The 25,108-nt window shown below is 54.3% G+C and overlaps 6 protein-coding genes across 6 annotated transcripts; 3 read left to right on the top strand and 3 right to left on the bottom strand.

Moving 5' to 3' along the window:
- The first annotated feature begins 210 nt into the window (after positions 1-210).
- Positions 211-5,521, top strand: B0T26DRAFT_195870 (uncharacterized protein). Its single transcript, XM_060433712.1, has 10 exons — positions 211-370; positions 488-916; positions 1,034-1,457; positions 1,542-2,230; positions 2,301-2,904; positions 2,968-3,075; positions 3,145-3,470; positions 3,523-3,580; positions 3,646-4,253; positions 4,327-5,521. The coding sequence occupies exons 2-10, from the start codon at positions 511-513 to the stop codon at positions 5,415-5,417; spliced, it is 4,314 nt and encodes a 1,437-aa protein (XP_060297845.1). The 5' UTR covers positions 211-370; positions 488-510; the 3' UTR covers positions 5,418-5,521.
- A 1,359-nt stretch (positions 5,522-6,880) lies between these two features.
- On the bottom strand, positions 6,881-8,364 carry B0T26DRAFT_700681 (uncharacterized protein). The gene has a single exon (XM_060441562.1). The coding sequence runs from the start codon at positions 8,081-8,083 to the stop codon at positions 7,202-7,204; it is 882 nt and encodes a 293-aa protein (XP_060297844.1). The 5' UTR covers positions 8,084-8,364; the 3' UTR covers positions 6,881-7,201.
- Positions 8,365-10,658: 2,294 nt separating this feature from the next.
- Positions 10,659-11,583, top strand: B0T26DRAFT_640726 (glycoside hydrolase family 16 protein; the record flags this gene model as incomplete). The annotated part of the gene is made up of 2 exons (XM_060437259.1): positions 10,659-11,429; positions 11,503-11,583. The coding sequence occupies 2 exons, from the start codon at positions 10,659-10,661 to the stop codon at positions 11,581-11,583; spliced, it is 852 nt and encodes a 283-aa protein (XP_060297843.1).
- A 1,549-nt stretch (positions 11,584-13,132) lies between these two features.
- Positions 13,133-13,888, bottom strand: B0T26DRAFT_739280 (S-adenosyl-L-methionine-dependent methyltransferase; the record flags this gene model as incomplete). The annotated part of the gene is made up of 1 exon (XM_060443689.1): positions 13,133-13,888. The coding sequence occupies one exon, from the start codon at positions 13,886-13,888 to the stop codon at positions 13,133-13,135; it is 756 nt and encodes a 251-aa protein (XP_060297842.1).
- A 2,745-nt stretch (positions 13,889-16,633) lies between these two features.
- Positions 16,634-18,020, bottom strand: B0T26DRAFT_850151 (uncharacterized protein). Its single transcript, XM_060447633.1, has 2 exons — positions 17,074-18,020; positions 16,634-16,981 (listed from the first exon to the last, which is right to left on the bottom strand). The coding sequence occupies exons 1-2, from the start codon at positions 17,928-17,930 to the stop codon at positions 16,852-16,854; spliced, it is 987 nt and encodes a 328-aa protein (XP_060297841.1). The 5' UTR covers positions 17,931-18,020; the 3' UTR covers positions 16,634-16,851.
- Positions 18,021-19,799: 1,779 nt separating this feature from the next.
- B0T26DRAFT_769906 (uncharacterized protein) lies at positions 19,800-20,866 on the top strand (the record flags this gene model as incomplete). The annotated part of the gene is made up of 3 exons (XM_060446532.1): positions 19,800-20,159; positions 20,294-20,416; positions 20,607-20,866. Exons 1-3 carry the CDS (start codon positions 20,099-20,101, stop codon positions 20,864-20,866), a joined length of 444 nt encoding a protein of 147 aa, XP_060297840.1. The 5' UTR covers positions 19,800-20,098.
- Positions 20,867-25,108: the final 4,242 nt, after the last annotated feature.

Genomic DNA, 25,108 nt, shown 5'->3' with positions numbered 1-25,108 from the left:
ATCGATCATCTGGCCTAAGGCAATAGGAACCTGCCCCAACTCGGCGCGGTAATTGTCGTCTAGTTTCGTCTCCCGAGCGACCAATTAACACCACTTGCAGTCTGGTCAGTCACTCCTTGTGCCAAATCCTGGAGCCAAATCCTGGAGCCTGGAGCCTGATCGTGAATGCACACACCACCGCTTGCATACACTCCCGCCATTTCCGAAATTCGCCATTCCGAATGCCCCTTCCCAGTTAATGTCAACAGAGTCTCTGAATGACTGTTGGCCTGGGACTGTCGAAGACGTGAGAGGCCTTATTTCCCTACGGATAGGCCCAAAAGCTTGCTCTAGGGGAGACAGTAGTTATTGGAATCCCCGAAACAGAATAGTAAAGCCCTATCTCTTTCATCCAGATCTCTAAAAATGGGGTATCCTGGTCGACTTGGGCTATCGGAGTCCACTCCCTCTTCGGCTCCAAGTACCAAACTAATTGATCATCATTCAGCGATTGGACTGTGATTATTTAGGATGGACCAACTGGCACCGGGGACCAACAAGCCCTGCTGTGTGTGCGATCGCAATGTGAGGACCTGGAATTGCGTCCAATGCGCCAACGATGCGTTTTGTGACGAGTGTTGGGTCAAGGAACGCCCCCATAGAGCGGGAGCGGTGGGAATCGACGGCCGGCCACATGAGAAAGTTGACCCGGAGGTAGTGCAGCGGCTGACGCAAATCTTTGGCCATGACCGGAGCCTGGAAGAGCAGGAGGCCCTGCACGAGTCCGACATTAACACTACCTGGTTTGGTGTCCTGAAGGGATCAAACCAGCAGTTCCTCCACTACTCAAACCGCCTCATCAACATCATGCGTGAGAGCCAGACCGGCGATTTTGCCGAGAGATTCCCGCACTTGGTGTCGTTTGTTGGCCAGACAGGTGTGTGATTACCACCAGATTGTGGGACTGCTTTCCTCCAGCCTCTCCTGTCTTGTCCCGCATCTCCCCTGTCGGAACGGAACCAACGGCGGGCTCCTAACAGCTCACGACTTATAGGTGCTGGCAAAAGTACGGTCATCAAGATGCTCATCAACCGTGAGCAGGCTTGCACCAACACGCGGCCGCACCATGCAGACATATTTTCCGCCCCTGTAACTGGCCTCGTCCACGACAACATCCCGACCACAGGCGACGTCCACCTGTACTCTGACCCCTCGACATATTCGGGCCGCCGGCCAATCCTCTACGCCGACTGCGAGGGCATGAGTGGCGGCGAGAAGCTGCCCCGGGGCGTGGCGTGCAAGGAGAAGCTCGAGGCGGCCAAGGCCACCACGCGCGTGGCCAAGAGCAAGCTCCGGAAACCCCTGGAATGGGCAAATGGCGCCAAACCGCAGTCCAGAGATTACGCCGTCAAGCGCCTGTACCCGAGGATACTCTACACCTTCTCCGACGTCGTTGTCTTTGTCCTCCGCGAGGTCAGGTGAGTGTATCGCCGCGCGTGGGAACATGTTGCTCAACCTGAGTGGGTGAAGTACTGAACTCGACGCTAACTCACTACTTCTAGGACGTTTGAAACAGAAGTCCTTCAGAAGCTGGTCGAGTGGGCTTACTCGTCCATCGACAAGTCAATCAACCAGCCAAACCTGCCGCACATCATTATTGCCTTGAACGCAACGGAGAACGCCATTGATGAGAAGCAATGGGACCTGAAAGTTGCAACAGAGAAGCTGCTCGACGACTATAAGGACTCGATACATCAGGTTCAAAAGCTCCAGAATATCGTGGCAAGCTTGAAGACGATTGACAAGAATATCTCATCGACCAAGGAGCTTCTGGAGTACTACTACTCGTCCATAACAGTGGTCCGCATCCCGACAAAGGGCCGCTACATGCTGATCGACGACCAGATCGGAAAGCTCCATGCCGTCATCCGTCAGAAATGTTCAACCTCATTCGCCCACAAAAAGTCGGTCCGCATGCTTCTCAACGCCGAGAGACTGCAGCAATACGTTAACTCGGCCTACGATCACTTCTCTCGCCGACTGGACGAGCCTTTTGACTTTGTGAAGGAAGCACTGCGGCACAACCCAATGCCTCGCGATTTCCGAGGTCACATCCTGAACCTGATGCTGTCCATCTACAACGATGTCGACAGCTTCAAGGACCGCCGGTGTGGAGAGAAGCTTCTGAAGCTTCTGAGTTGGCCGATTGCCTCTTGCGTGATGCTCGCTGCCGCCAGAGAGGACCTGCAAGGTGATTGAAGCACCCACTCACCCGAGCACCCAGGGCCTTGACAATGACAGCTGACATGAGAAACTCACAGGGTCTTATAAAACACTGCTCTGGAACACCTTCTACATGCCAATCAAGGCAGCCTACGACGAATTCTGCGAGCAATGGCTCCGCTGCGGCTTTTCCCAAAACGGCAGCACGTGCTGCGTCGTCAAGAATCTGCACAAGAAAGGCCACCAGGCGCGATCCGGCAAGATTTTCTCCAAGGGGTCCTACAGTCCAGAGTTCTCGTCCGACGTGTTCTTCGACGATTGGATGCTGGTCATTAACGCTCACCTCGGCATACTCATCAGAAAGCTGAACGAGTTCGGCGCCGACGTGCAGGAGAGGGAGCTGGTGGCCAGGCTGCACCGTACCGAGATCGAGACCTTCTACCGCAAGCTCGACTCGGTGGCAAAGGTCAAGAGCCACGCGACCTGCCTCTGCTGCGTGCGCAAAGTTCCCGAGCACGTGCTGCCCTGCGGTCACGTCCTCTGCGACGCCTGCGTCCAGTCCATCGGCGACGATGTCGGCGGCTGTGTGTTCGAGGTCCGGTATTGTCCGCTGCATCCCCAGTATGCAAAGTGGTACGACAACCCGGTCAGGATCAAGTTCAAGCCGAAGGACGCTGGCGTTCGCCTTCTCTGTCTCGACGGGTACGTTCCGAGCCGTGACAGCCGAGCTGTTTTAAGCACTTGCTAATTACCTTCACACTGCAGAGGAGGTATCCGAGGCATCGTTGAATTGGTGATTCTCAGAGCGATTGAAAAAGAGCTCGGCGACTTGATCCCAGTCCAGAACTTTTTCGACTTGATAGTCGGGACGAGGTGCGTATACGGTCATATTTTCAACCTTCGAGTTCAGAATCGTGTGGTCTAACATTACGCCCATGTTAGCACCGGAGGAATCATTGCTCTTGGCTTGGGTGTCAAGAACTGGCGGGTATCGACATGTATCGCCCATTTCAAGAAGCTTTGCAAGGACGCTTTCACGGCTCGGCCATTGAAGCGGCTTGCCCTTGTCAGCCACAAGAGCTACTACAAGTCAACGCCCTTTGAGCTGGCTTTGAAGGCAGCATTTGACGACCAGTCTCTCTTGTTTGGTGGCTCATCCAGCGAGCTCAGGACCCCAGTCAAGGTAGCTGTGACGTCAACCGCTGCGACAGAGAACAGACCAGTCATCTTGACGAATTACAACTCTTCGGGAGTGAAACGTGAGAAGCGTAAGTCTGGTCAGAATCTGTCGTCATTTCTCTGGAGCTGACTTGGAGACAGTGCCATACCAGTTCCTTCGGTCTCAGGACCCAGCCACGGAGCTTAAGCTCTGGGAAGCGTACGTACCCCAAGACCATAATCCACGATACGGAACCCCGGCTCTCCGTGCTGACCCCGTATTAGCGCTCGAGCGACATCGGCTGCTCCCTTGTATTTCAAGCCGTTCATCAAAGCCGAGACTGGGGTCCCATTCACAGACGGAGCCATCCACCACAACTGTCCGGCATGGGTTGCTCACTGCGAGCGGCAAGTTCTCTGGGAAGATGTTCGAAATCGCCAGCCGGACATTTTGTTGTCTCTTGGGACAGGTCTCAGCAGCCAGCCCTTGGCGCAGAGCGCAAATGTCGAGGCCGAAATCAAGAAGGCCGAGCGGACTCTCCAGAAGCGCAGCACTTCAGGCTTCACCTACATGTGGCGGACTGCCTATGGCATTTTGGACAGCCAGCTCAACAGCGAGCAGACATGGCGCGACTTCTCCAACAAGATGCTGCCCCGCGGTTGGTCGACGGAAGAAGAGCGACGATACATGCGAATCAACGTCCAGCTCAAAGGCGACCGCCCAAACCTCGACCAAGTCACAGAGCTACAGTCGCTCGAAGACCAGGCTGTTCAAAGCATCTCCCGTAACCCCGATATCCGGGAGACAGCACACCGGCTGGTGGCCAGCTCGTTCTATTATGAACGACACTCGGGAATTCACCAGGAATTAAGCGGGAATTTTACTACCCGGGGTGAGACTCTTCCGTACTGTTCCTGCTTTCTTCATTTTCGCGAGTTCTAACACCACAACCGCCGCGCCCACAGGATACATACACTGCCGCTTTGACAAGGGCAGCCAGGATATCAAGGGCCTCGGCCAAATCTTACGGAACTGCTACAACGGCGACTTTGAACCCTTCTTCCTGGTGCAGGAGAACTACGGCCTCGCCGACGAGACGTACAAGGAGTTTGCCATCCCGCCGGCGACGCTCGACGACATGTGCCGCCGCGGCCTGTTCGACATGCCTACCGAAGTCACCGTCGAGGCGTCGATCCACTCCAGCGCCACGCGCATGGCGCTCTGCCTGCAGGAGCACAGCTACCTGAAGAGCGGCATCCCGCAGGCCGAGCGCTACCTGTCCATTAGCGGCTTTCCGCGCGAGATCTTCATGCAGGAAGATAAAAAACCGCTACCGCCCGTGCCCGAGGCCGAGGCCACAGCACCCGCAAGAAAGGCCTCTGCCGACGGAGCCAGCACTTCTGTTCCCACCCTTAGCACTACCACCGGCGGCGCCACCAGTCCCGGAAGCAGTTCCTCTCTCGCCGGTATTACTGCTGAGCAGCAGCAGCAGCAGCAGCAGCAGGGCGGCGTGCTCTCGCGCCCAGAATCAACGTCGACTACCTCGTCGGCCGAGAAAGACCAGCCGCTCAAGCAGCGCTCAGGCATCTTCAGCCTCGGCCGGAACTCGACGCTGTCGGACCTCAGCCTACGCGGCCGCTTCGCCAGCAGCAGGCCCAAGAGCGATGAGAACAAGCACCACCCCCACCCCTACAGCCACACACGGAACAGCACCGTCACGCTCGTCGCTAGCCCAGATCCGCTTAGCACGCCCATGTTCACGGCTCCCCGCGTTGACGAGGAGGACGGAGAGGAGGACGAAGAGGAGGACGAAGAGAGCAAGCAGAGCGGACATTCAGAGGAGCGGCCGAGTGCGGACGCGACGCCGCTTGATGACGACTGGTCGAGAGACGAGCCGTGGGCCGTGACGGTCGGGATCGACGATGACAACTTTGGCGGCCAGGCTGCCAGGAGGAGGAGCGGTGGCAGTGTAGGCAGGACCAAGGCACAGGCGCTAGGGTTCGGGCTCGCCGTGCTGGAGGTGGACATTCCTGATACGGACGGGAGGCTCTTCTAGGGCGGTTGTTTTCATGTGAGAATGTTTAGTTAGGTAATTGCTGCGTTATATATCGTGCGATGTTCTTCATCTATACATGTAACTATATCATTGCGCTTCGAATACAATATCAAAAACACGTAGGATCGTTAATTACGCCGACCGCGGCGTGATCGAAACATTATCCCCAGTCTCCTCGCGACTCGCGACTCGCTTCGCCTCCTAGTTTTTATGACGAGTTTGGGGGAATATCTATCTTCGCCCAGTTCAAATCACTCGACCTTGGCCAGCTCGAGCTTCTCGATGTCCGCCAGCTGCAGCGAGTCGGCGCTGCGCCTCCACCGCATGTACACGACCCACACGGCAAACACGGCAACGGTGAGCCCGACAACGGCAGCCAGGAACTCCCACTAGTGCCGCGACATGACGACCTGGTGGGCGGCCTGCCCGTTGTTGGAGAGCATGGCATGGACGATTGAGCGAGGCAGTCCGAGCTTCGCGAGCAGCTGGACGAAATGCTCCTTCTAGGCACTGATCTCGCCGAACCGTGCGTTGCCCTTCAGGACTCTTGGCTATTATCAGTTTTTGCTCTTGACAACAAGATACTCGATCATTTATCTTGGGACGGTTTGAGATATAATGATCACTTACACCATAGTCAGGGGCGGTAGCCTGTCCTCCTATGCGTTCTAGTTATTTGCAGTTTCTACATTAGCTTAGTTCCTGGTTAATAAGTGCCTGTCTAGGTAGTTGCCGTGATTGATAGGCGGGCAATTGTCTCACAAAGGGAGCCAGCTTGGCAACAAGGTCTGCTTCTGTGTCCCATGTTGCTGGACCCGGCAGTGGCGTCGCCGGTGTGGTGTGCCATAGAGCCTCGGTCGAGTCAACAAAGTCAATGTACACAAAGTACTCGTCGAAAACGTCCGTGTTCATGGTGCAAATGCGTCGTGGTCTGCAAACTGTTGGTGCACAACCAACACTGGCCAAAATTGTGTCTGATTGCAGCAGTTGGTCAGAGTCCGCAAACTTTCCAAGACACGAATAGCCTGCTCCCGCGAGCATGAATACTGCCTTCGTCTCTCAGGTCCATGCTCACGGATACGCTCACCACCCCAGGGCCACCAGCTTGCAATCTGATTCTCTACAATCCGCTCAACCGAAAGCTTCAGTCATTATACACTTCGCTTGCACGACGAGTAAGTCACTGCCCACAGCTGTCTGTCTCTTACCCTACCAGAATTCATTTGCTGACACCCGACACTTGTCTTTTCGTAAATTGTAAAAGGCAAATTTAGTAACATTCTCGGCGCAGAAGATAGCAACGGCAATATCGACTTGAAGCTCTCCAAGCCCTAGGGTGACTGTTACGGAAAGAAGAGCGACTACTTTACTCAGAGAGCATGGAGAAGCGAAAAGAACGAGTAGAAGGCGCGCCAGGAGTACAGAGAGCAGCGTGCTGGCGGAAGAACCAACTACTTCAACTCGGAACTCACCCTGACAAGTGGATCCAGGAATTCTAGGCGCTCATCGTGAGTCTTTTTTGTATGGGCAGGCGGGGAGTAAGATACATGCAAGGAAGAGAGATTTGTATGTTCGTGTGTAGAGTTGCGATTTAAGCGGGAAGACCTGCCCCCTATCGCCATGGCAATACTAGGCAACACGGCCTAAGATGCAGTCTTAATCAATGTGAAACAGAGACGAAGATTTGTGACGCCCGCTAACTCGACCTGTATGAATCAAGAAATTTGCCCGTTACCAACGTCGCTGGTCGAAGGAGAACGGACTCTAGCCTGAGGCAAACGTCCTTAGTCGAAGAACCAGTGAGGCCACTCATGATCCTGCTTCAAAAGAGGAAACAACTCCTTGGCCTCGAACTTGACATGGTTTCTGCCATGAGCCTGGCCAGGTGGCAGCCGCCGATCTAGATACGCGTTGATCGACTTTTCCCTCGCCGCGACAATGTCGTGTATGTAAGAATGGCGCTCTTCTTTCGAGAGATTATAGGCGGGCAGCCCCACCATGGAATAGTCTCTTAGGCGATAATGATGGACACGCCTGGCCTTCGAGGACAAAAAGCTGCCAGTGGCAGGAGTGGGATTGAATATGACGTACACCGTCTTGAGCGCGGGACAGCGGGCCAGGTAGCGGTGTACTAAGAGTGACAGCGATGACTGCAGAAAATGGGTTGCCCCTACAGCAATGTGGCGTATCTCTGGCATTACCCAAGTTGGGGCAGCATTGTTGTTAGGTTGGCCTCCTATCTGTGGAGGCAGTGAGAATATGCGAGGCTCTGGCAGGCTGCGGCGAAAAAAGCGGTACATGTTCTCGCCAGGTAGATACGGAATGTCAAAGTCGATTCTCAGCAGCCGGTGTGACACTTGGAGCGTGGAGCCGCCGCCGAGTTCCTGCCGCCGAAATGCCAAGCAGCGCATAGCCACGTCCCGCGCTTCGACGCAGGTGTGCATCATGGCGGGGAAGGCAATGTCGACCCAGCACTGGTAGGGAAATGCTGGGCCCTCCCCGCGCAAACTCAAGTCTCTGCCGTCGTAGAAGAACAATTCCGGCACCTCCTCGGGGATTGCCTGTTGCCAGATCGAGAGCCGCAGCTCGGCCGGCAAAGCGGGGAAGCGAGGGAGCGTTAACCTTGTCATGGCCACGGTCTCGTCGGCGGTCACAGGCATGATCATGATGGAGGTGAGGATGCGTGTGATGGTGACGGTGATGGTGACGGTGTGGGTGTGGGTGTGAGTGTGAGTGCGAGTGAGCAAACAAGGGCTGAGACCAAGACTTGGAGGTTTCGACTAGACAGGATTCGGTTCTGTCCGTCTGCTCCTTTTTTCTTTTCTTGCTTTGGCTTGGTTAGGCTCGCTTCTCCGACTTGGGCCGAGGGAATGCGGGGAAGAGTTATGGTAGAGCAGACCAAAATGCGACGGGAGAACACCACCAAAGCTGAACACTGGAAGTTAAGTCGACGTCAGTTTTGCCAAAACGTCGGGTGACGTGACACTGCTGCAGTCGGCTTTTGGCCCCGCAAATTCGAGAGGAGCTCTCAAGCTCTCTCCAATCGCCTCAGATTGGTCTTGCCGCTGATCTCTCCACGTGTTGGCTTCTCGCATCTCTGGCAACACGCGACAGCCCTGCCTTCCAGTGCTTGTTCGTAATTAGGCCAGATTCTGCAGAGCCAGGGTCTCGTTCTAGGCCATAATTATTCCTGGAAGGCAAAAGTCGATTGCCCACCTACCAGGTAAAGTGTAATACCTTATTTCGCAGATCTGGTCAAAGATTTACCTGGGTACCTCCGTACCTTGCTAGAACCTATAAGATTTGCATGCCCGGCTTGGCAACTGGCAGCGCTCAAGATCTGGTCTGGCCACTGCCAGGCATCCACGACCACATCCTTGGGGCCTCCCGCCCCTTATCCAGTAGGGGAAAGTGGGGTGCTCTGAGAGGACCAGCAGACCCCCGCGGCCATTCCGGGCAATGCGCCATACCCCTAAACAATTTCCGGCCTGGCCAATCCTGGCGCTGTAATGCCCCTGGGACGTGCTCCGTGAGGCGCAACTTTCGCCTTCCCCCAATCCGGGGCTTCTGACGCCCTTTTGTCAGGCACGCGCCTGCAGTGAGCATTCTAGACTTGCGGCGTGGTCTTTCCGCGCAAACCGACTGACACACTTTTTTTTTTTTTTTTTTGGTAGCAACGCGTCTCTGGAAAAGCAAAGTGCAAGCCGAGAGGCAGCGCGCGACTCACTCGAGAGCTCATACTCCATGGCCACGCTGCGCAAAGCTATCACAAGATGGCCGCGCAAGTCCGTCCAGGACTCCAGTTGGCGGCAAGCAGACACAACGTTACACGTCCAGTCTGAAGATTTCATGTTCGATTCGGAGCATCGGCAGATTGCAACAGCGGGCGGCGAGGCCTGAGAGCTGGGGTGCATGTCCATTGTCTATCCGCACATACAAGACGTGTCTGTCGGAGGACTGCCGCGCGATGCTACCCAAACGCCGACCAGAGGTCGTAGTCACGGTCCTTTCAGGGCAGTTGCGCCGGTCATCAGCCAACTGCATCCGGGTCCCGCATCCCGCATCCCAGCGCGAGCAAGATTTGCAGTGTTTCTTTGGCAATTGGCGCGCTCGCGTTCTGGTCATGTTCAGATGAAATGCACCCCGTGGAATCCGTGGAGTCTCTCCGTGGAATCCCATGCGCAGCGGCGGCAGCATCCTTCAGCACAACACAAGGGATGCACTTACACTTATGTTACTCGCTTGACCACGAACCAACTCGACGCAACGGCACGCAGCCAAGGCTGTCACAAATGCGGTCGGACTCTTGGCCCGACACCGCGAGGCCGCTCCTTTTCTAGCACCAGTGTCTTCTTTGGGAGCTCGAGATGTCTAGCTGCGGGTCGCGCTCGATTACATGCAGCCGGAGAAATCGAATCTGCAAGCTTCTAGACCTGGTTCGTCCGTCAGGAACGCCAGGAGCGCCAGCAGTGCCTTCCGGGGATATGAGATGTATGCGACCCCCCGCAGCTTCGGACCCAGGTCCTGGCTGGGCCGCCGCGGCGGCTCAACCCGCTGGCCAATGACAGTCCCCGCCCAAGCTATCTCATCGAGCCACCCCTGAGTTAGCTCTTGGTTGTTGCGGCAGAGCGTCCCACCGTCTTCGGCCAGTCAGAAGCCGACGTGGCCAGACAAACACGGCCTGCAATGCATTTCAACTACCTTGGTGCTCCGTGTCAGGCTTATCACCCCCCAACAATTTATCAGTAATTACGGGCCTTAGGAGGTCCCATTCTGGACCTGGTGCGAGCTCGTGGCGGCCGCACCAAGGACAGAAGCATACCATGCAGTACACCCCCCTTAGACCACCTGTTCCCCCCTCCCAGGCTCCCACATCCCTCCTCCGTCAGCTCGCCAGCTCGGCTGATATGGCCCAGTTTGTCGACATGGAGGATCCCAGAAGCTCTAGACCCCGGCAGAGAGTATATCGTGACATTACGTATATATAGATGCGCTCGTGAAACCACTTTGGCTCACCCTCCCGGCTCCGGCTTCTCCATCTTTTCGACATTCATTCTCCCTTGGATCCCGTTTCACTCTTTTGGCGGGCAAGAGCACACACTCCTTTCTTATCGATACTCGCACCATCTCAAGCTCTAGTTCAAACTTATTGTTGTCTCTCCTTACTGTATTACATCATTCATCCGGCAAAACTTCTTGCCCGACACTCCTTGGACACTCAAAACAAACAGCACAGTGACAATGCGCTTCACTGCTTCTGCCTCCCTCCTTTCTTTCCTGCCGGTGCTGGTATCGGCATGGGGCGCGCCGAGCTACGGCGGCTACAATCTTGTGTGGTCTGACTCCTTTGCCGGCAGCGGCGGCAACCTGCCGAACCAGAACAACTGGAACATCATCGATGGATATCTGAACGTCAACGGCGAGCTCGAGACGTACCGGGCTACGAGCAAGCAGGTTCAGACTAGCGGCGGCAACACTCTGCAGATAGTCCCATGGCGGGACGGCTCCAGCTGGACGTCCGGGCGCATCGAATCCAAGTACACCTTCAGCCCGCAGGCCGGAAAGCGTACCATGGCCGAGGCCCTGATCCGGTTCGGGGGCAACGATATTAGCACCAAGCAGGGCATCTGGCCGGCGTTCTGGCTTCTGGGCGACTCGTTGCGCCATGGCACAGGCTGGCCTGCCTGTGGCGAGCTGGACATCATGGAAAGCGTCAATGGTAGACTGACGGGCTATGGTACTATGCACTGCGACACCTACCCTGGTGGGATTTGCAACGAGCCAAATGGCCGCGGCGGAAACATCGGCATTCCCAGCCAGGACTGGCAAACCTGGCGCATTGTCTGGGACCGCACCCCGTCTGCCTGGCAATCTCAGACAATCACGTGGTTTCTCAACGGCCAGCAGTACTGGCAGATCCGCGGGTCCGACATCAACAACCAGAATGTGTGGAACACCGTCGCCAACAACCCCATGTACTTCATCCTGAATGTTGCCGTTGGTGGCAGCTGGGTACGTTCGCTTAGTTCCCTTGCACACCTCAACAACCCCCCGATGTCTTGCACTGACGTGTCGATCTCAATAGCCCGGATATCCCAACGGCGCCACTCTCGACGGCTACGGCGCCATGATGGAGATCGCTTACGTGGCTCACTACTCGTCATGAACTCTCAAATGTCTTAATACCTTCCAAACCTAGTCCTGGACCAACTGACCAAGACTTGGATTAGATGGCTTCACGCTGAACACTTTCTTGGATTTTTATTTTCGTCCATATGTACACCTATGTTCCCTCTTCTTCTTACTCTTGTCTATACTAACTTCACAACTTACCTTCTGTGTACATATACACTTCTGTTGTTAGTTTTCACGCTTTCACATTCATGTACATACATATTGACGCTTCGTCTTGTATTTGTCCTCTGGTCATACTTTTCTGTACATATCTCTCATCTGCACATAGTCCTACCGAGTCTCAATTTGCACATGGCCTTTTTCTTGACCTCCTTGACCGACTTCACATTGACCCATGTTTCCGTCTTGGCCAAAGCTGAGCTCGCGAAACGCCCCTGTCAGAAAAACCATGACGTTAGCAGCCCCTGGTCATTGTAAATGACGTATACACCAATTCCAAAAAGGTCTTGAAATGAAGGGTGAAATTAGACAAGGTAGGTTCAAGTTATTCTGGTGGTTAAGCATGCCCCTTTTGGAACCTTGATTGTCAAATCAGGTCCCGTTTGTCGACAAGAAATCACGTAAACAAACTATTAGACGAAACTGTAGACGAGCTCAGGGACTGGCTTGAAGTGGATGGTAATGAAGGCCGCTCACTCGAGCTAGCTTCAAAAGCAACCACACTCAGACCGCCGCCGCCGACGCCGCCTCCTTTGAGTAAGCACCATCAAAAAGTGATTGATGCATAGCCGAGAGGCCCACAAACAGTTCGCGATAACCCCTCAGATCCCACGCTGAAAACCAAACGCAAATTGGCCCGCGACTCCTCCCCACATTAGGTCAGAAAATCTCAATGCCCGTCCGATTGGTCGCTTCAGCATTGGATAAAACCAAGCCGGCCGGGCGACTCTAAGATATCTCACCAACCATCTAACACGACTGATACACCGACCGCAGCCAAGCCCCTCGACCAGAAGCACTGATTGAAAGATAGATACATGAATCTACGCACAATTAAAAATCCATTGTTTGCAACACGACAGAGTATAGTTCGATTAACATTATCCAAAACTCACGAGAGCTGCCTGTATCTTCACAGTGGTAAAAGAGGCCCTCCTTTATTTTCCGGTACTCTCAGTTATACTTTGGGCAAGCAGTAAGTCTGGAGTGAAGGTTACGGTTCGGGCGTGAAGATGTCTCTTCTCAATATTCAGGCCGGCAACTCCGACACCCCGCAACGATTATCCACGTTTTCAAATACAATAAGCTTAATGCGCGTTTACTAGAACGCAGTATCTCGAGGCCACCCCCACCTTGCAAACGCTGAACAAACACGCCGAAAACAATCACACCACAAACCTCCACCTTTTGAGGAGTTGAGGTTCATCTGGACAGCGGAGCTCGTACGATGATCCAATGGATGAAGAACAACGCCACAATGGCGACTTACTCCGGGCTGAAACCCAATGTATTTGCATCTTTCTCGACAGAGCATGATTCGCAGATTCCACGCCCTGCACTCAGTCCCGCCGGTTATTCCATCACGGCTTTCTACCCGAGCAGAGCAGAAATGGAAACTTCACGAGTGGGCCGACGTCTCCACTGCCCGGCTGCGTCTCGACATGTTTGTCCACAGAGAAAGCCGTCTCGACCCTCACGTCCTCGAACCCCACCCACGCCAGTAGGGCCGCCATTTCTGTCCGCTTGAGCCCATGGCGGGCGACGCCGTCCATCTTGGCCTCAGGGTGGAAGCTGCGAGCCGCGGGTCCAAAATCTTCAAAGTCGGTCAGCAGCACGCGGCCACCAGTGCGGAGACAGGCAAACATGACGGCCAGCAGCTCGTCGAGGTCTGGGACGTGGTGCAGCACCAGGTGAGATACGACGAGGTCAAAGCGCCGTCTTCCTTTTTCTCCTCCGTTATTTACTCCGGTGCCCGCTGCAACAGCCGCTTGGAGTCGTGGGTCATCTGCGCCGTGGAGAGTGGCGCATACGGTGCGCACATTGGTGGTCGAGGGTTGGCTCTCAAGCTTGGCGTTCAGCGCGGCAATCATGCCCTTGGCCGGGTCGACGGCTACTAGCGAAGCCACTGCTGGTGCCAGGGCCAGCGAGAGCAAGCCCGTGCCACAGCCAATCTCGAGCACGTCGGACGTGGCGAGCGCTGTAGCGTCTGTGTCAGCTTCGAGGTGGGCGAGATAAGCTTTATGAGCGAGCGCTGTGGCGCGCTGCACCGTCGGATTCCCGTCCCATGTCGCTGCGTCGGTATTGAACCGGTCGTTGCTGCTGGTGGTGGCTGCCATTCGGGCGGCGGACGTGTGTTTAAACTTCCTCGGTTGGGAAAATGGCCGAAGATGTTGAAGCTCGACAAGGATCCGGGTCGCTTAAGAGGGGAAGTGAATTGAAAGTGTGGGGATGAGTGCGTGCATGGTCGAGTGGAGACGGGACGGTTCATTCTACCAGCAGGGCGCAAGCCAAGGCCAACTGCCAAAGTCTGGCTCTTGCACACGGAGCTAGCCTGTACCAATCCCCCTGCCTAAAGACGGGCACATGATTCTCAATGGACGGTAAGAACCACCTTGCCTAGGCGTCAACGTATAATTACATTTTAATTATGTGGCATGTGAAATACGAAGTTGCAGGTACAAGGACACCTCATCCGAAAACCCACATGTCATAAAAGCCTAGCATGTGATGTAGACAGGGCGACCCACTTATGCAATCGCCCCCCTTTGCAATCGCCCACCACCATCACCGCCCACCACAAGAATCGTCAAAATACTCAATTGTAGGCCAAATTCTATAGAAAAAAGTACATTCTAGTCCTCGTAAATCGCCCTATATTGCTCAAGCCCACGGGCGATAATTTCTTCAGCTTCCTGGACCAAGTGTGCAGGCCTGGACTTGGTCTTCTTGGATCTCTTCTTGGGAGGCTTTTGACTAGCTTTTTGAGCCTCGTCAATTTCGTCAATAGTAGCAAATCTGTCGTTGGCGTCTATTTTGACCCTTTTACGTGAATAGGGTTTTTTGGATTCCAACTCGTTGGCTAAGAAGTCGTTTTTTGCCTTCAAAGCAGCGATTTCCGTATTCTTCTGATCAAGTGCCCTCCTTACCTTCGTCAACATAGTCCTGACGACCCTACCTCGGGGACTAGTGGCCGTCTTGGCTAAGCCCTGTTGCCTGCGGACGTCGTGACTACCTTGAGGTGTATTGAAGAGGTCGTTCCGGGTTGCCCGGGTCTTCCGGGGTGGTGTGGATGGGGGGACTGGTTTTGCAGCTTCGTCCCGGACCGCCTCGGGGTCGTCAAGTATACGAGCGGGTTGGAAAGGCCAGATTCCAGTCTTCCGGAAGCCGGATATGATATTCCGGGCTGACATACCCTGCGCTGAGGCGTCCCGGTAGCAAAAAAGGAAGCGTTGCTTGTTGATAGGTGCTGAGGCTGTGAAGGAAGCCAATTCGAGGGTTCTTTGGCGAAAATAGGACTTCAAAGCCAAAAAGACAGACCGGTCGAGTGGCTGGGTCTTGTGAGAAGTGTGTGAAGGCAAGTATAGTAGGTGTACGCGGTTTCTTTTAGCTAGAAGCATGAAGTCTTCGTCGATATGAGTAGCGTGTTCGTCGAGGATTAATAGGCGCCAATCGTCCTTCCTTTGGGGCTTTGTTTGAGGAAGATATACTTCCTTAAGCCACATAAGAGCTATTTTGCTATTGCTCCAGCCTATAGGCGTACAGTCGTACTTCCAGGTCTTGAGGACTGGTAGTTCCTTGAAGTTATCCGGGAAGTGTTGGCCTTGTAGATTTTCACCCGTAAAGATCACTACGGGCGTCAATCGCTTGCCCTCAGCGGTACCACACTCGATAACACTGACCCAGGTCGTTGGATCAGGGCCAGTCAGGACTGCCCGAGATGTGAGGGCATCGCCAATCACCTTCCCAACCGTAGTTTCCGTCTCTTGCATGCCATGTTCGTCTATATTGGCGATATTCGCAGGTACCAGCTTCTTGTCCTTAATTACAGCTTCCAAACGATCAAAAAAAACCTGGAATCTCTCACGGGTAGATCCTTTGACTCGAGACCGTTCTAATAAGGTACCTAACTTGGTCTTTACCCTGGGGTTGCGGGTAAAAAACCGATCTACCCAGCGCTCACCAACTCGCCCAGGGAGCCCGGCTTCGTTCAGGATCGCTTATGCGAATCGTCTTAGCCGTGCACGACTTGGGGCACGCCCTGCAGCTTCCTCCTCAAGAGCCCACTCGGCGACGAAGGCTTCCTGGTCGTCAGTTAACTTCTGGGTGTTTTTTTGGGCTTGTCGTGGATCCTGTTGTCCACGGCGTCGTCTGCTGAGGGTGGATTCAGGGATCCTATATAGGCGCGCTACTTCCTTCTGCTGAGCGCGCTGATCAACAGCCTCAATAGCCTCGGCTATTAGCCGCTCTCGTACGCGTCGAACCATCGTATTTTGAGGCTATTCCGACCAGTATTGAGGAAGTTGTTGGTGGTGGAAGGTAGAGAGTAGGAAGTTGGCGGTGTGGGGGAAAAATTGCAAAGTGGGGCGATTGCAAAGGTGGGTCACCCTGTCTAGAGGGTGAAATATAAGTTCGCACACCAGGAAACCTAAATATAGGTAATTAGAGATGACAACGTGCAATTACTGTCACAAGCATGCTACAGATCAAAACGATAGGTTCAACTGTTTACAGTTATTACAAAGTACGGTACAGTTACAAAGCTTCTGCCGTGCAAAGGTTCACTCCAACGCGGCCCTCGAAGAGCCGAAGCCTTCCCACACATTTATCTCGGTACGAACGGTGAAGCTTTGTTGTACTCTAGGTTACCGTTCCCAGCTGCATTTTCCCAATTTCACGGCGTATTTACTGTAGTGAAAAGTGGGTGGCGCAAAAAGTCAATAAGAATACTGAAAAGGTAAAAAAATCAAAAGCAGGCAAAAGAAAAATCGAATCTGAAAAACCCTCCATGCCTGATGCAGCCTAGGACGGCTACAGCTAGTGTGGCGGGAAAGTCCATGCCCATCAATAGGGCCATTTGCTATAGTACAAGAAACAAAACAAACATAGGATCCTATGCATCACCTGTCTTTGCTCATTCTCTCCATCTGTCCGCCCGTCCGTCTCTGTCGTCTCTGTCGTCCCTGTCTCTCTGGTCTTCTGTCCGTCCATAATTCTCTTGTCTCACTCATTCTCCGTCTCTCTCTCGCTCTCGTTGCTGTTAGCGACCTGACTCCAGATCGCGAAGCTAAAACTTGGCATGTTAGTTAGCAAAAATGTCAGGGCTGTAGGTGCGGTCGCCGTAGTCTGGACACTTGACACATCTAGGAGTAACCGCGCAGACCTCCCACGGCCCCTCACAGCGGTAGCAGAACTCGTGGCCGCATAGGCATCTAGCAAACACGGAAGGGGCAGGTTAGCGGCTGGTTCGGTTGCGGTTTGTCTAACAGTGTGTAAACGAAAGAAGGAGGAGGAGACAACATACATCATGTGTCTGCAGCCGTTGGCACGCTCCACAGCCTGCCCGCACTTGCTGCACTGCTTCCAGGCATTCCTCTGCATCAGCCCCTTGACCTGCTCGGTCTTTTTGTCGATGGGACAGACGAGCTGGTCTAGGTGGGCGGCGCCGAGGCAGCGGACGCAAGTCCGGGTGCCGCAGGAGTGACAGGTGGCGGTAGAGCTGCCGTCGGGGGCGTTGAGAGCGTCGGCGGTGTTGAGCACGTTGGAGCACTTGGGGTCGCTGCAGTACCGGCGCTGGTCGGCCGGGATGGCCCACTCGCGGCTCCGCTGCATGAATCTGTTCACGAGGTCGCAGCCGAGGACCTCGTGCATAATAGCCTCGATGACGGGGATCGCGGTGTCGCAGCACTTGGGCGGGAACAACGCCTCGCGAGAGCACGCCACCCTGAACATGCTCCGCAGGCAATCGCCGCAGTACTTGCACCCGCACGACACTATCAGGAACAGCTCGTCCCCGCATGTCGTGCACTTAGCCGTTGCTGCGTCCTCCAGCCTCCCTAGTGGCGGCGGTCTGAAGCGTCTTAGTGCGGCATCCCGCCTATCGTCCGGCGCATTGCGCACAAGATAACGGAACGGGTCGAGGATGTGGTCGGGCCTCAGCGGTCCCGGTTCTTGGTCTCGGAGGTAGGTGTGGGTGCTGAGAACAGGAAGAGAGGGCCCGGGTGGTGGTGGTGGTGGCATCCCTTGTGCTCGTCCTCGTTCGGGCCTCGCCCTCGCGTTATACCAGCCTAGGGGAGGCGGGGCGAGCTCCCTGTCGCTGTTAACAGGCTGCTCCTCGCCATCGGCCGAATATGTGAGCGCCCAGAAGCCCGTAGTACGCATTCCTGCTGGTGCTCCTGCCGGCTGCTGTTCTCCGTATGCAGTATCGTATCCAGAATAGCTCTGTGTTTGAGCATGGAGCGGACGAGACCGGTAAACGTTTCGGGGAGGGCGCCTGTACACGAAGTCCGTTGGCTGCTGTTGGTACGCTTGTTCGCTGTGGACTAGCTGGGTTCGGGGGCTCAGCACTTGGGGGGCTAAGGAAGTTCGGTATGCTGGAAGGTTGTTGTCTAAATTTTGATTAGAAAACAGAAATGCTCATATTAGGGTCAGGCAAAGCCTTGGTTTTTTTTTCGCAGGTTAAAGCGGTCAACATACTTTGAGGGTTTTGACGAGCTGGCTGAGAGGCGGGGGAAGCTGCCGAGCTGCGTCCGGTAAACCAGAGCTGTTTCTCAATGTTAACATCTTAAGAAGGAAAATGAACTGAGCATGGAAAAACTTGCCTCGAAGTCTTCTTCGTCCTCATCCTCAAGGTGGGCACCCCATCGGCTGGACTGGTTCCTAGACTGACGCCCTGAAGCCATCTCGGTGGTGTCTGGTGCGCGTTCTGAAGGAGAGGAGAGGTAGACTTCCTATAAAAACAAGATTGTCAGGAGGAAGATTCATAGCAATGCTCAAACTTCTTGATCGTATGTGCGTACACAGGCCCGGGCGGAGAGACTGAAGCTGAGAAATTATTGACGTCGCACTCAGAAAATTTCGGCAAAAATGGTGAGGTAAAAGTGAATCGGCGCTTTCATCTCCAGGTGGGATTTGGTGATTTTGGGATGGCTATTGTTTTTGGGAAGGGCTAACCTGCGGCTGCTCGAAAAACTTACAGAAGGAAGATTTGCGGAGTAGATTTTCTATCTCGACTGGTACCTTGGTGTCGGGTTTAGTGATGATAGACGGTAAACTAGGTGGGTGGGTAATACCTAAGCTGAAATGCGCTCAAGAATAGGAAAGTGCTGTTCGTGGTGGGTTGGTGAAAAGGCCGAAGATTTCGAAGCGAGTTTCGAGTTTTTTTACACTCGTGCTTTTTGTGGTTGGTGGGTAGGAAAGGGGGGGGAAGAGTGCCAAGCTTTGGTTCTTAAATAGTAACGGAGGAGGGGTGGGAGTTTGGGGGTCTCTGCGGCCTTTGCGAAGAGTCGAATAACCTGCAGTCACAATTAAATAGTATTATTGTTTTCGAGTATGGTTACGCAACATGTCGAGTCAGCCTAAAACCTTGTTCTCAGTAGACTTGACAAGGCTAATAGTCCTATTTATTGGTGCTAAGTTCTTGTCTGCCATCGAAGGGCATGTCTGATGCTATTACGATAAACGCCGGATGACTAGGATAATCTAGCTGCTCTCTTGCATTCTATGCCGTTACACGGAACTGGTTTGCTGTGTGACCATGGAGGCTTTGACGGCGACTTCAGATATTCAATTTGTCTCGCCCGGTTTCTATGGGACGAGACAGCAAATCAGGAGCTTTTATTGCTATTTCGCTAGAAAGATCTGGAGCTATCAGAATTCTGGTCTTGCGCTGAGGCTGCAAGCCCCGCTTGTAGCCCTATCCCCAATTAGGACTAGCTCACACGTGACATCACCCCACTACCACGAAACCATCGCCTGCAGGACTCGCAGGCTTCTTCCTTTCCTTTCCTTTTTCCTTAACTTAGTTACTTACGAATTCAGCCACTATTTACTTGCAGCCTTGCCTCTTGTATTTGCCTGCCTTCACACAACCTGCCTATTACAAACCACTCGACTGTTAGGGTCGTCTGTCTGTAAGGGAGCACGGGCTCCACAGAATGCTGGGGTTGGTAATTATGAAGATAGAACAAAGGGCAAGCTCCTATCGCACGGGTAATACAGCCAAATCGGATTGCCACTCAAAGTGTATGAGTGCAGTGAATGTGTATTACTTGCTTGAAGAACCAAGCAAGAACTATCTAAGACCGTGGCTACGGTCGTCGTATATATCTAAGGTGGACCAATCAGGGCGTTGGTCCTGGATGATCAGTGCGGTCAGTGTGCTCAGTGCGATCAGTTCCCACTGATCGCCCTGATCATACTGATCGCGCTGACCGCCTTGCTATTGGCTGCACTCGCGTGAAGCGGGGAACTACCCCGCTTCCTTGCGCCAGCCAATAGCGGGAGGCTCCGTGCAGCCTCCTGCGCGCTTGAGCCAGGATCGTAACACGATGCCCCCCCTCTCCCAGGCTTCGTCCCGAAGCCAGCGACCGCTGGCGATCAGGAGCTCTGGTAAGTGACTTTTTCCCTCCTACAACGCCCTTCCGGCGCGTGGCTAACCATGAGTTTCCTTCCCAAGAAGACGATCGCGAAAAACACCTTATGTCGACACAAACGCGCTAACGACTACTCCTTATCCGACGAAGCTATGCCTTCCTGTATGCGGTGCCGCGAGAAGTCCCTGACCTGTCGGGCTCCTCCGAACGCCAAGCGCTGTGCTGAATGCACCCGCGCTGGGAACATGCGCTGTGGCCTTGACGGGCCTGACTGTAGGTCTTCCTCCGACTTTGCCGGATTCGTCGTCTTGACATTCCGTCCAGACCGCGCGCTTCAAAGCGAGCGTGCTCTGATTGAAGCTGCGGAGGAGGAAGCCATTTCCTTGGACGAGGAGGCTGCATCTCTATACGCTGCGGCTGCCTCTGAGTTTGCTGAGAAGAGCGCGGTCGCTGCCGAAAAGAGCAAATCCGCGACTGCTCGGCGCCGGCGCGCCGGCGCGCCAGCGTGCTGCCTTCCAGGCCAAGATAGCGAAGATCTTTTCTCACGAGGACGCGGCCATCGCAGAGCTGGAAGAGGAGGAGCGGCTCGAGACCCTGGCGGCCCCCGAGGCGGCACCCCCCGTGTCGCCCTTCTCTATTGACTGGGGAGCGGCGGACATTGACCAAGCGCTGGCCTTTGGCTCTCCCGACCCTCTGACTCCCCTACCTTCGGGCCAGGTCTAATAGCGTGATTTCCCCTTCTTATCTGCGCGCCCGCGTTCGGCGTCTTGGGGCTGCCCCTGCAGGCTCCCTAGGCCGATCTGGATTTTGCTGGTGGAATTCTTGGATCTTTTCTGGGCAACTCAATAGTGAAACTGGTTCCCACGAGTTCTCCTCATTCCCGCAGTCGAGCCACTTAATGAGATATTGAAGTTCTCCTCGTACGAGTCGTGAATCCAGGATTCGCTCGACGTCATATTCCTCTTCGAAGCCCTCGACTTCGACGTCTTCTTCCAGTCGTGCATTCTTGGGTGCTGGTTCTAACAGTGAAATATGAAAGACGTTGGTCCTCAGCTTCATCGAGCTGGGTAGTGAAAGTGCGTAGTTGGAAGTCGCAACCTTTCTCTCAATCTTGAACGGTCCAATCCTCTTGAAGTCCAGCTTTTTACTTGGCCGTTTTGTCGTCAAAAATTTCGTAGAAAGATAAACTTTATCCCCCTCCTCTAGGCGAGGTCCCTCGAGCCTGTGTCTGTCGTAGTACTCCTTCATGTGCTGGCGTACTAACTCGAGTCTCCCTTGGAGGTAAACGTGGAGTTCCTTGACCCGATCTGCAACCACTCTTGCACGGGGCGCGCTTGGTGCTTCCGCAGGTGGTCCCTGCCTAAGATCCGCGTCGTGCTTGAAGAGGTTGAAGAAGGGTGTGGTTCCGGTAGCTTCCAGAACCGCGGTGTTGTAACTGAACTCTGCGCTTGGTAAGAGGTCAACCCAGTCATCTTGTTCAAAGTTGACGTAGATCCTGAGGTAGGTTTCCAGGATTTGGCTGAGCCGCTCTGTCTGCCCATCAGTTTGCGGGTGGTGTGATGTCGAAGGCTTGCCTCTCGTCATCATCTCTTCCGTAAGACTCTTCCAGAACTTGGAGACAAAGAGCTTGTCTCGGTCTGTGATGATCTCTCTTGGGCAACCGTGCTTTGACCCGATGTGCTTCCAAAAGACCTTGGCGAACCGTGCGGTATCCCAAGTCTCTTTGAAGGGTACGAAGTACGAATACTTCGTAAACCTATCCACAACTACCCAAACCGCGTCGTAGACCACGTCCGTAACTGGGTCCTTTGAGGGTGGCAGTTTGGTGATGAAGTCCATTGTAATTGAACTGAATGGATCTTCGGCGACTGGTAGTGGTTCCAAGAGTCCATACGGCATATGCCGTTTTGCCTTGCTCTTGTTGCACTCCTCGCATTCCTCTAGTACTTCCTTCACTTGAGTTCTGATCTTGGGGAAGTCGTACCACTGCTGGATTCTGGCGAGCGTCTTTGCTTGCCCAAGATGCCCGTTGAGCCTAGCGCTATGATGTTCCCCAATCATTTCCGCCTGGACGTCCGGGTGGACGTACATCTTGTTTCCGTACCAGACTTTGCCTAGGCCGTCGGTAGTAGTACCGAACGGAAGGCCTTCTTCCTCTGGAGTAGTGACCTGAAACTGGTATTCCTTTTCGTTGGCCCAGTCTACTCTATAGACCATGCAACAGTCGTACCAGTCCTCGATCGGGTGGCGCAGCACATCTCCGTCTTTCTCAAAGAGCGGTGGAGATTCCACTTGCTCGCCCTTGACCCGGCGGTCTGGTCTCCGGCTAAGAGCATCCGCCCTGGCGTTCTCTGTGCCTTTGATGTGGTGGATCTCGAAGTTGAATGGCGCGAGAAACTCTGCCCAACGTGTCTGTCTGCCGCTGAGTTTCTGCTTCTTGGCCCATTGCTGGAGGTTCTGGTGGTCGGTGTACACCTGTACGTGGTGTTCCGTTCCACTGAGGTATGGTTGCCAGTCCTCAAAAGCGTAGATGATCGACTTTAGCTCCTTATCGTGAATCTGCCATCTCTGCTCGGCGCCGTGGAGAGCCTTAGAGATGTAGGCAACTGGGTGCTTGTGGCCGTCATGCTTTTGCTTGAGTACTGCTCCCAGAGCGTAGTCTGAAGCGTCTGTTTCGACTTCAAAAGGCTTGCTGAAATCTGGGAGCTTCAGAACAGGCTCCTCGATCATCCTCTGCCTAAGCAATTCGAAGGCTTGCTGGTGCCTTTCCTCCCATACCCAAGGAGTATCTTTGGTGGTGAGTTCATGAAGCGGTCGCGCGATAGCCGCGAATCCCTTAATGAACATCCGGCAGAACCCTACAAATCCAATAAAGGACTTGACGTCTGTGGGGTTCTCTGGTGCGGGCCAGTCTCTGACTGCCGCAATCTTTGCTGGGTCGATTCGAACTTCCCCTGGCGATATCTCAAATCCCAGAAAAGTCGTCTTCTGTGTGTGGAACTCGCTCTTATAGTGATTGACTGAGAGTCCCTTTCCCGCAAGAGCTTTCAGCACCTGATGCACGTGCTTCCTGAGTCTCGCACCCTCCTTGAGGTTGATCTCGTGGTCAAATGGACCATGTGAGGGTAATTCGTCCCTCATCTTTTCTCTGAAGATGTCGTACTTCAAGTATTCGTGTGGTACGCCTTTGAACTCATCCGGTGTCTTACTCAAGTCGTCCTCATCTGGCTCGCTAGCGTGGATGAGCATAATGAACCTCTCTTCTTGCTCTTCCTCTTGCTCAGTCGACCGTTTTCGATCCCTGCGTTGGCCTGCAAGGCGATCTTGGCTCCTACCCGTATTCTTGGGTGGCCCTTCGCCGTTATCTTGGCGGTTTTCTCCTCGAGTTCGGCGTCCCGAGCCTCGGCTGTGCTCTTGGCGGCTGGCGAGGACCTTCTCGCCCTTCTTCCACCAAATATCGGGGTTATATTCTTCCATCCAAGGGTCCCCTAGCAGTATATCGACCTGCTTACTCAAGGGTAGGATGTCGAAATCGACGTTAAGAGATTGTCCATCGACCGTGATCAAGAGTTCTTGGGTTTCTCTCGTACAACGCCCCCCGTTGTGCTTCATAAGCTCTCCCTCGAAGGTCCGTAGTCGTAACGGTACTGCCTTCGTTCTCCATGGGATTCTGAGCCTCGCAGCAAGATCTTCCGAGATGACGTTCCTGTCACTCCCGCCGTCGATCTTCGCTAGGAGTATGACTGGCTCCTGAGGGTTCTTCGTCCTCCATTCGCACTGGGCCTGAACGTGTAGCCCACGTGGGAATCGTGCATCTGCCTCTACCCTGCCGATGATCTGCTCATCCGGGTAAGACCGTTGTTGAGGGCTTCCTGAGGACCCGACCGCAAGATGCCTCCAATCTTCGGTATCGGTCCGTTGAAGCGTGGGTTTTACTCGCTTCCTTCGGGCCTGCTGGAGGCCCGCGAGTCGTTTCCCAAACGCTTCTCGTACTGACGATGGAGGAACCTAACGAGCCGTTCTTCGTGGCCTCGATAGGTGGATTCTTCTGGCTCGATCCTCCTCATCGTCTCTGCCTCCAGGCGGTACTCAACCGAAGGCCACGAACGGTGCGCCCTGTTGAACCTCCTGTTTCTGGAGTGGGTGAGGTGCTGGGTCCTTTTTCTGTGCCAGTCCTCAAGCTTCTGCTTCTGGTGGACTCGGCAGCCTGTCTGTCGACAAGTCCTCCAGTCGGTTTTGCCTTCTCGGCAAGGTTTAGGCGAGAGGAGTTCGATCACGATCTCCGCCTCCCCCTGATGGTCTTCCGTAGCCATACCGACCCGTGTATGCCAGGTAGGTATATGTCGATATACCCTGGGAATTGCCTGTCCTGACTTTCTGGCCGGGAAGTGGTTGTAGAGCCATTTTGGCGAAAGATGTATCCGGCAAGTATCGTGGACGCAACTCGCCCAGTCCACTTCCTGGTGCTCAGGATGCGTGGGGTGTGGCTGGTGTGCGTCTCCGGGTTCTTCGTCTTCTTCGGCTTCCTCGATTTCAGCGAGGTCTAGGAATGCTTCTCCGATCCTGGTATCCTCGAGGGTCCTCTGGGTACACCAGATCTCTTCCCGCTCTTCTGGGTTGATCCAGCTTTCAGGTGGTGCTGGCTCGTCCTCAAACTCTTCAGTCTCTATATTGAGCTGCTCCAAGAGCTCGGCCTTCTGAAGGGTGACTCTAGCTAGCTCATCAAGGGCGAGCTGTCGTCCTTGCGGCGACTGCGTGCCGCTGTCGATCAGCGCAACCATATGGTCTTGTCTCTCCTTCAGTTTCCCGAGGAAGTGCCTGATGTTCTTGATCTCTTGCCGAGTGGCCGCTTGACCGGCTAGTCTTTTTTCTGCGGCTGAGCTGAAGGGCCAATGGTCAGGGTTCTCTTCGTTTTTCGGTTCGTCTTCCGGTCCGGTTCCGCGGTCGCTCCTTCCTTCAGGCGAC

This window comes from Lasiosphaeria miniovina (genome assembly GCF_030549165.1).
Source record: "Lasiosphaeria miniovina strain SMH2392-1A chromosome Unknown B0T26scaffold_3, whole genome shotgun sequence".
In the NCBI taxonomy this organism is placed as follows: domain Eukaryota; kingdom Fungi; phylum Ascomycota; class Sordariomycetes; order Sordariales; family Lasiosphaeriaceae; genus Lasiosphaeria; species Lasiosphaeria miniovina.
Note: the sequence above shows the minus strand (reverse complement) of the source record. Positions and strands in the feature narration are given on the sequence as shown.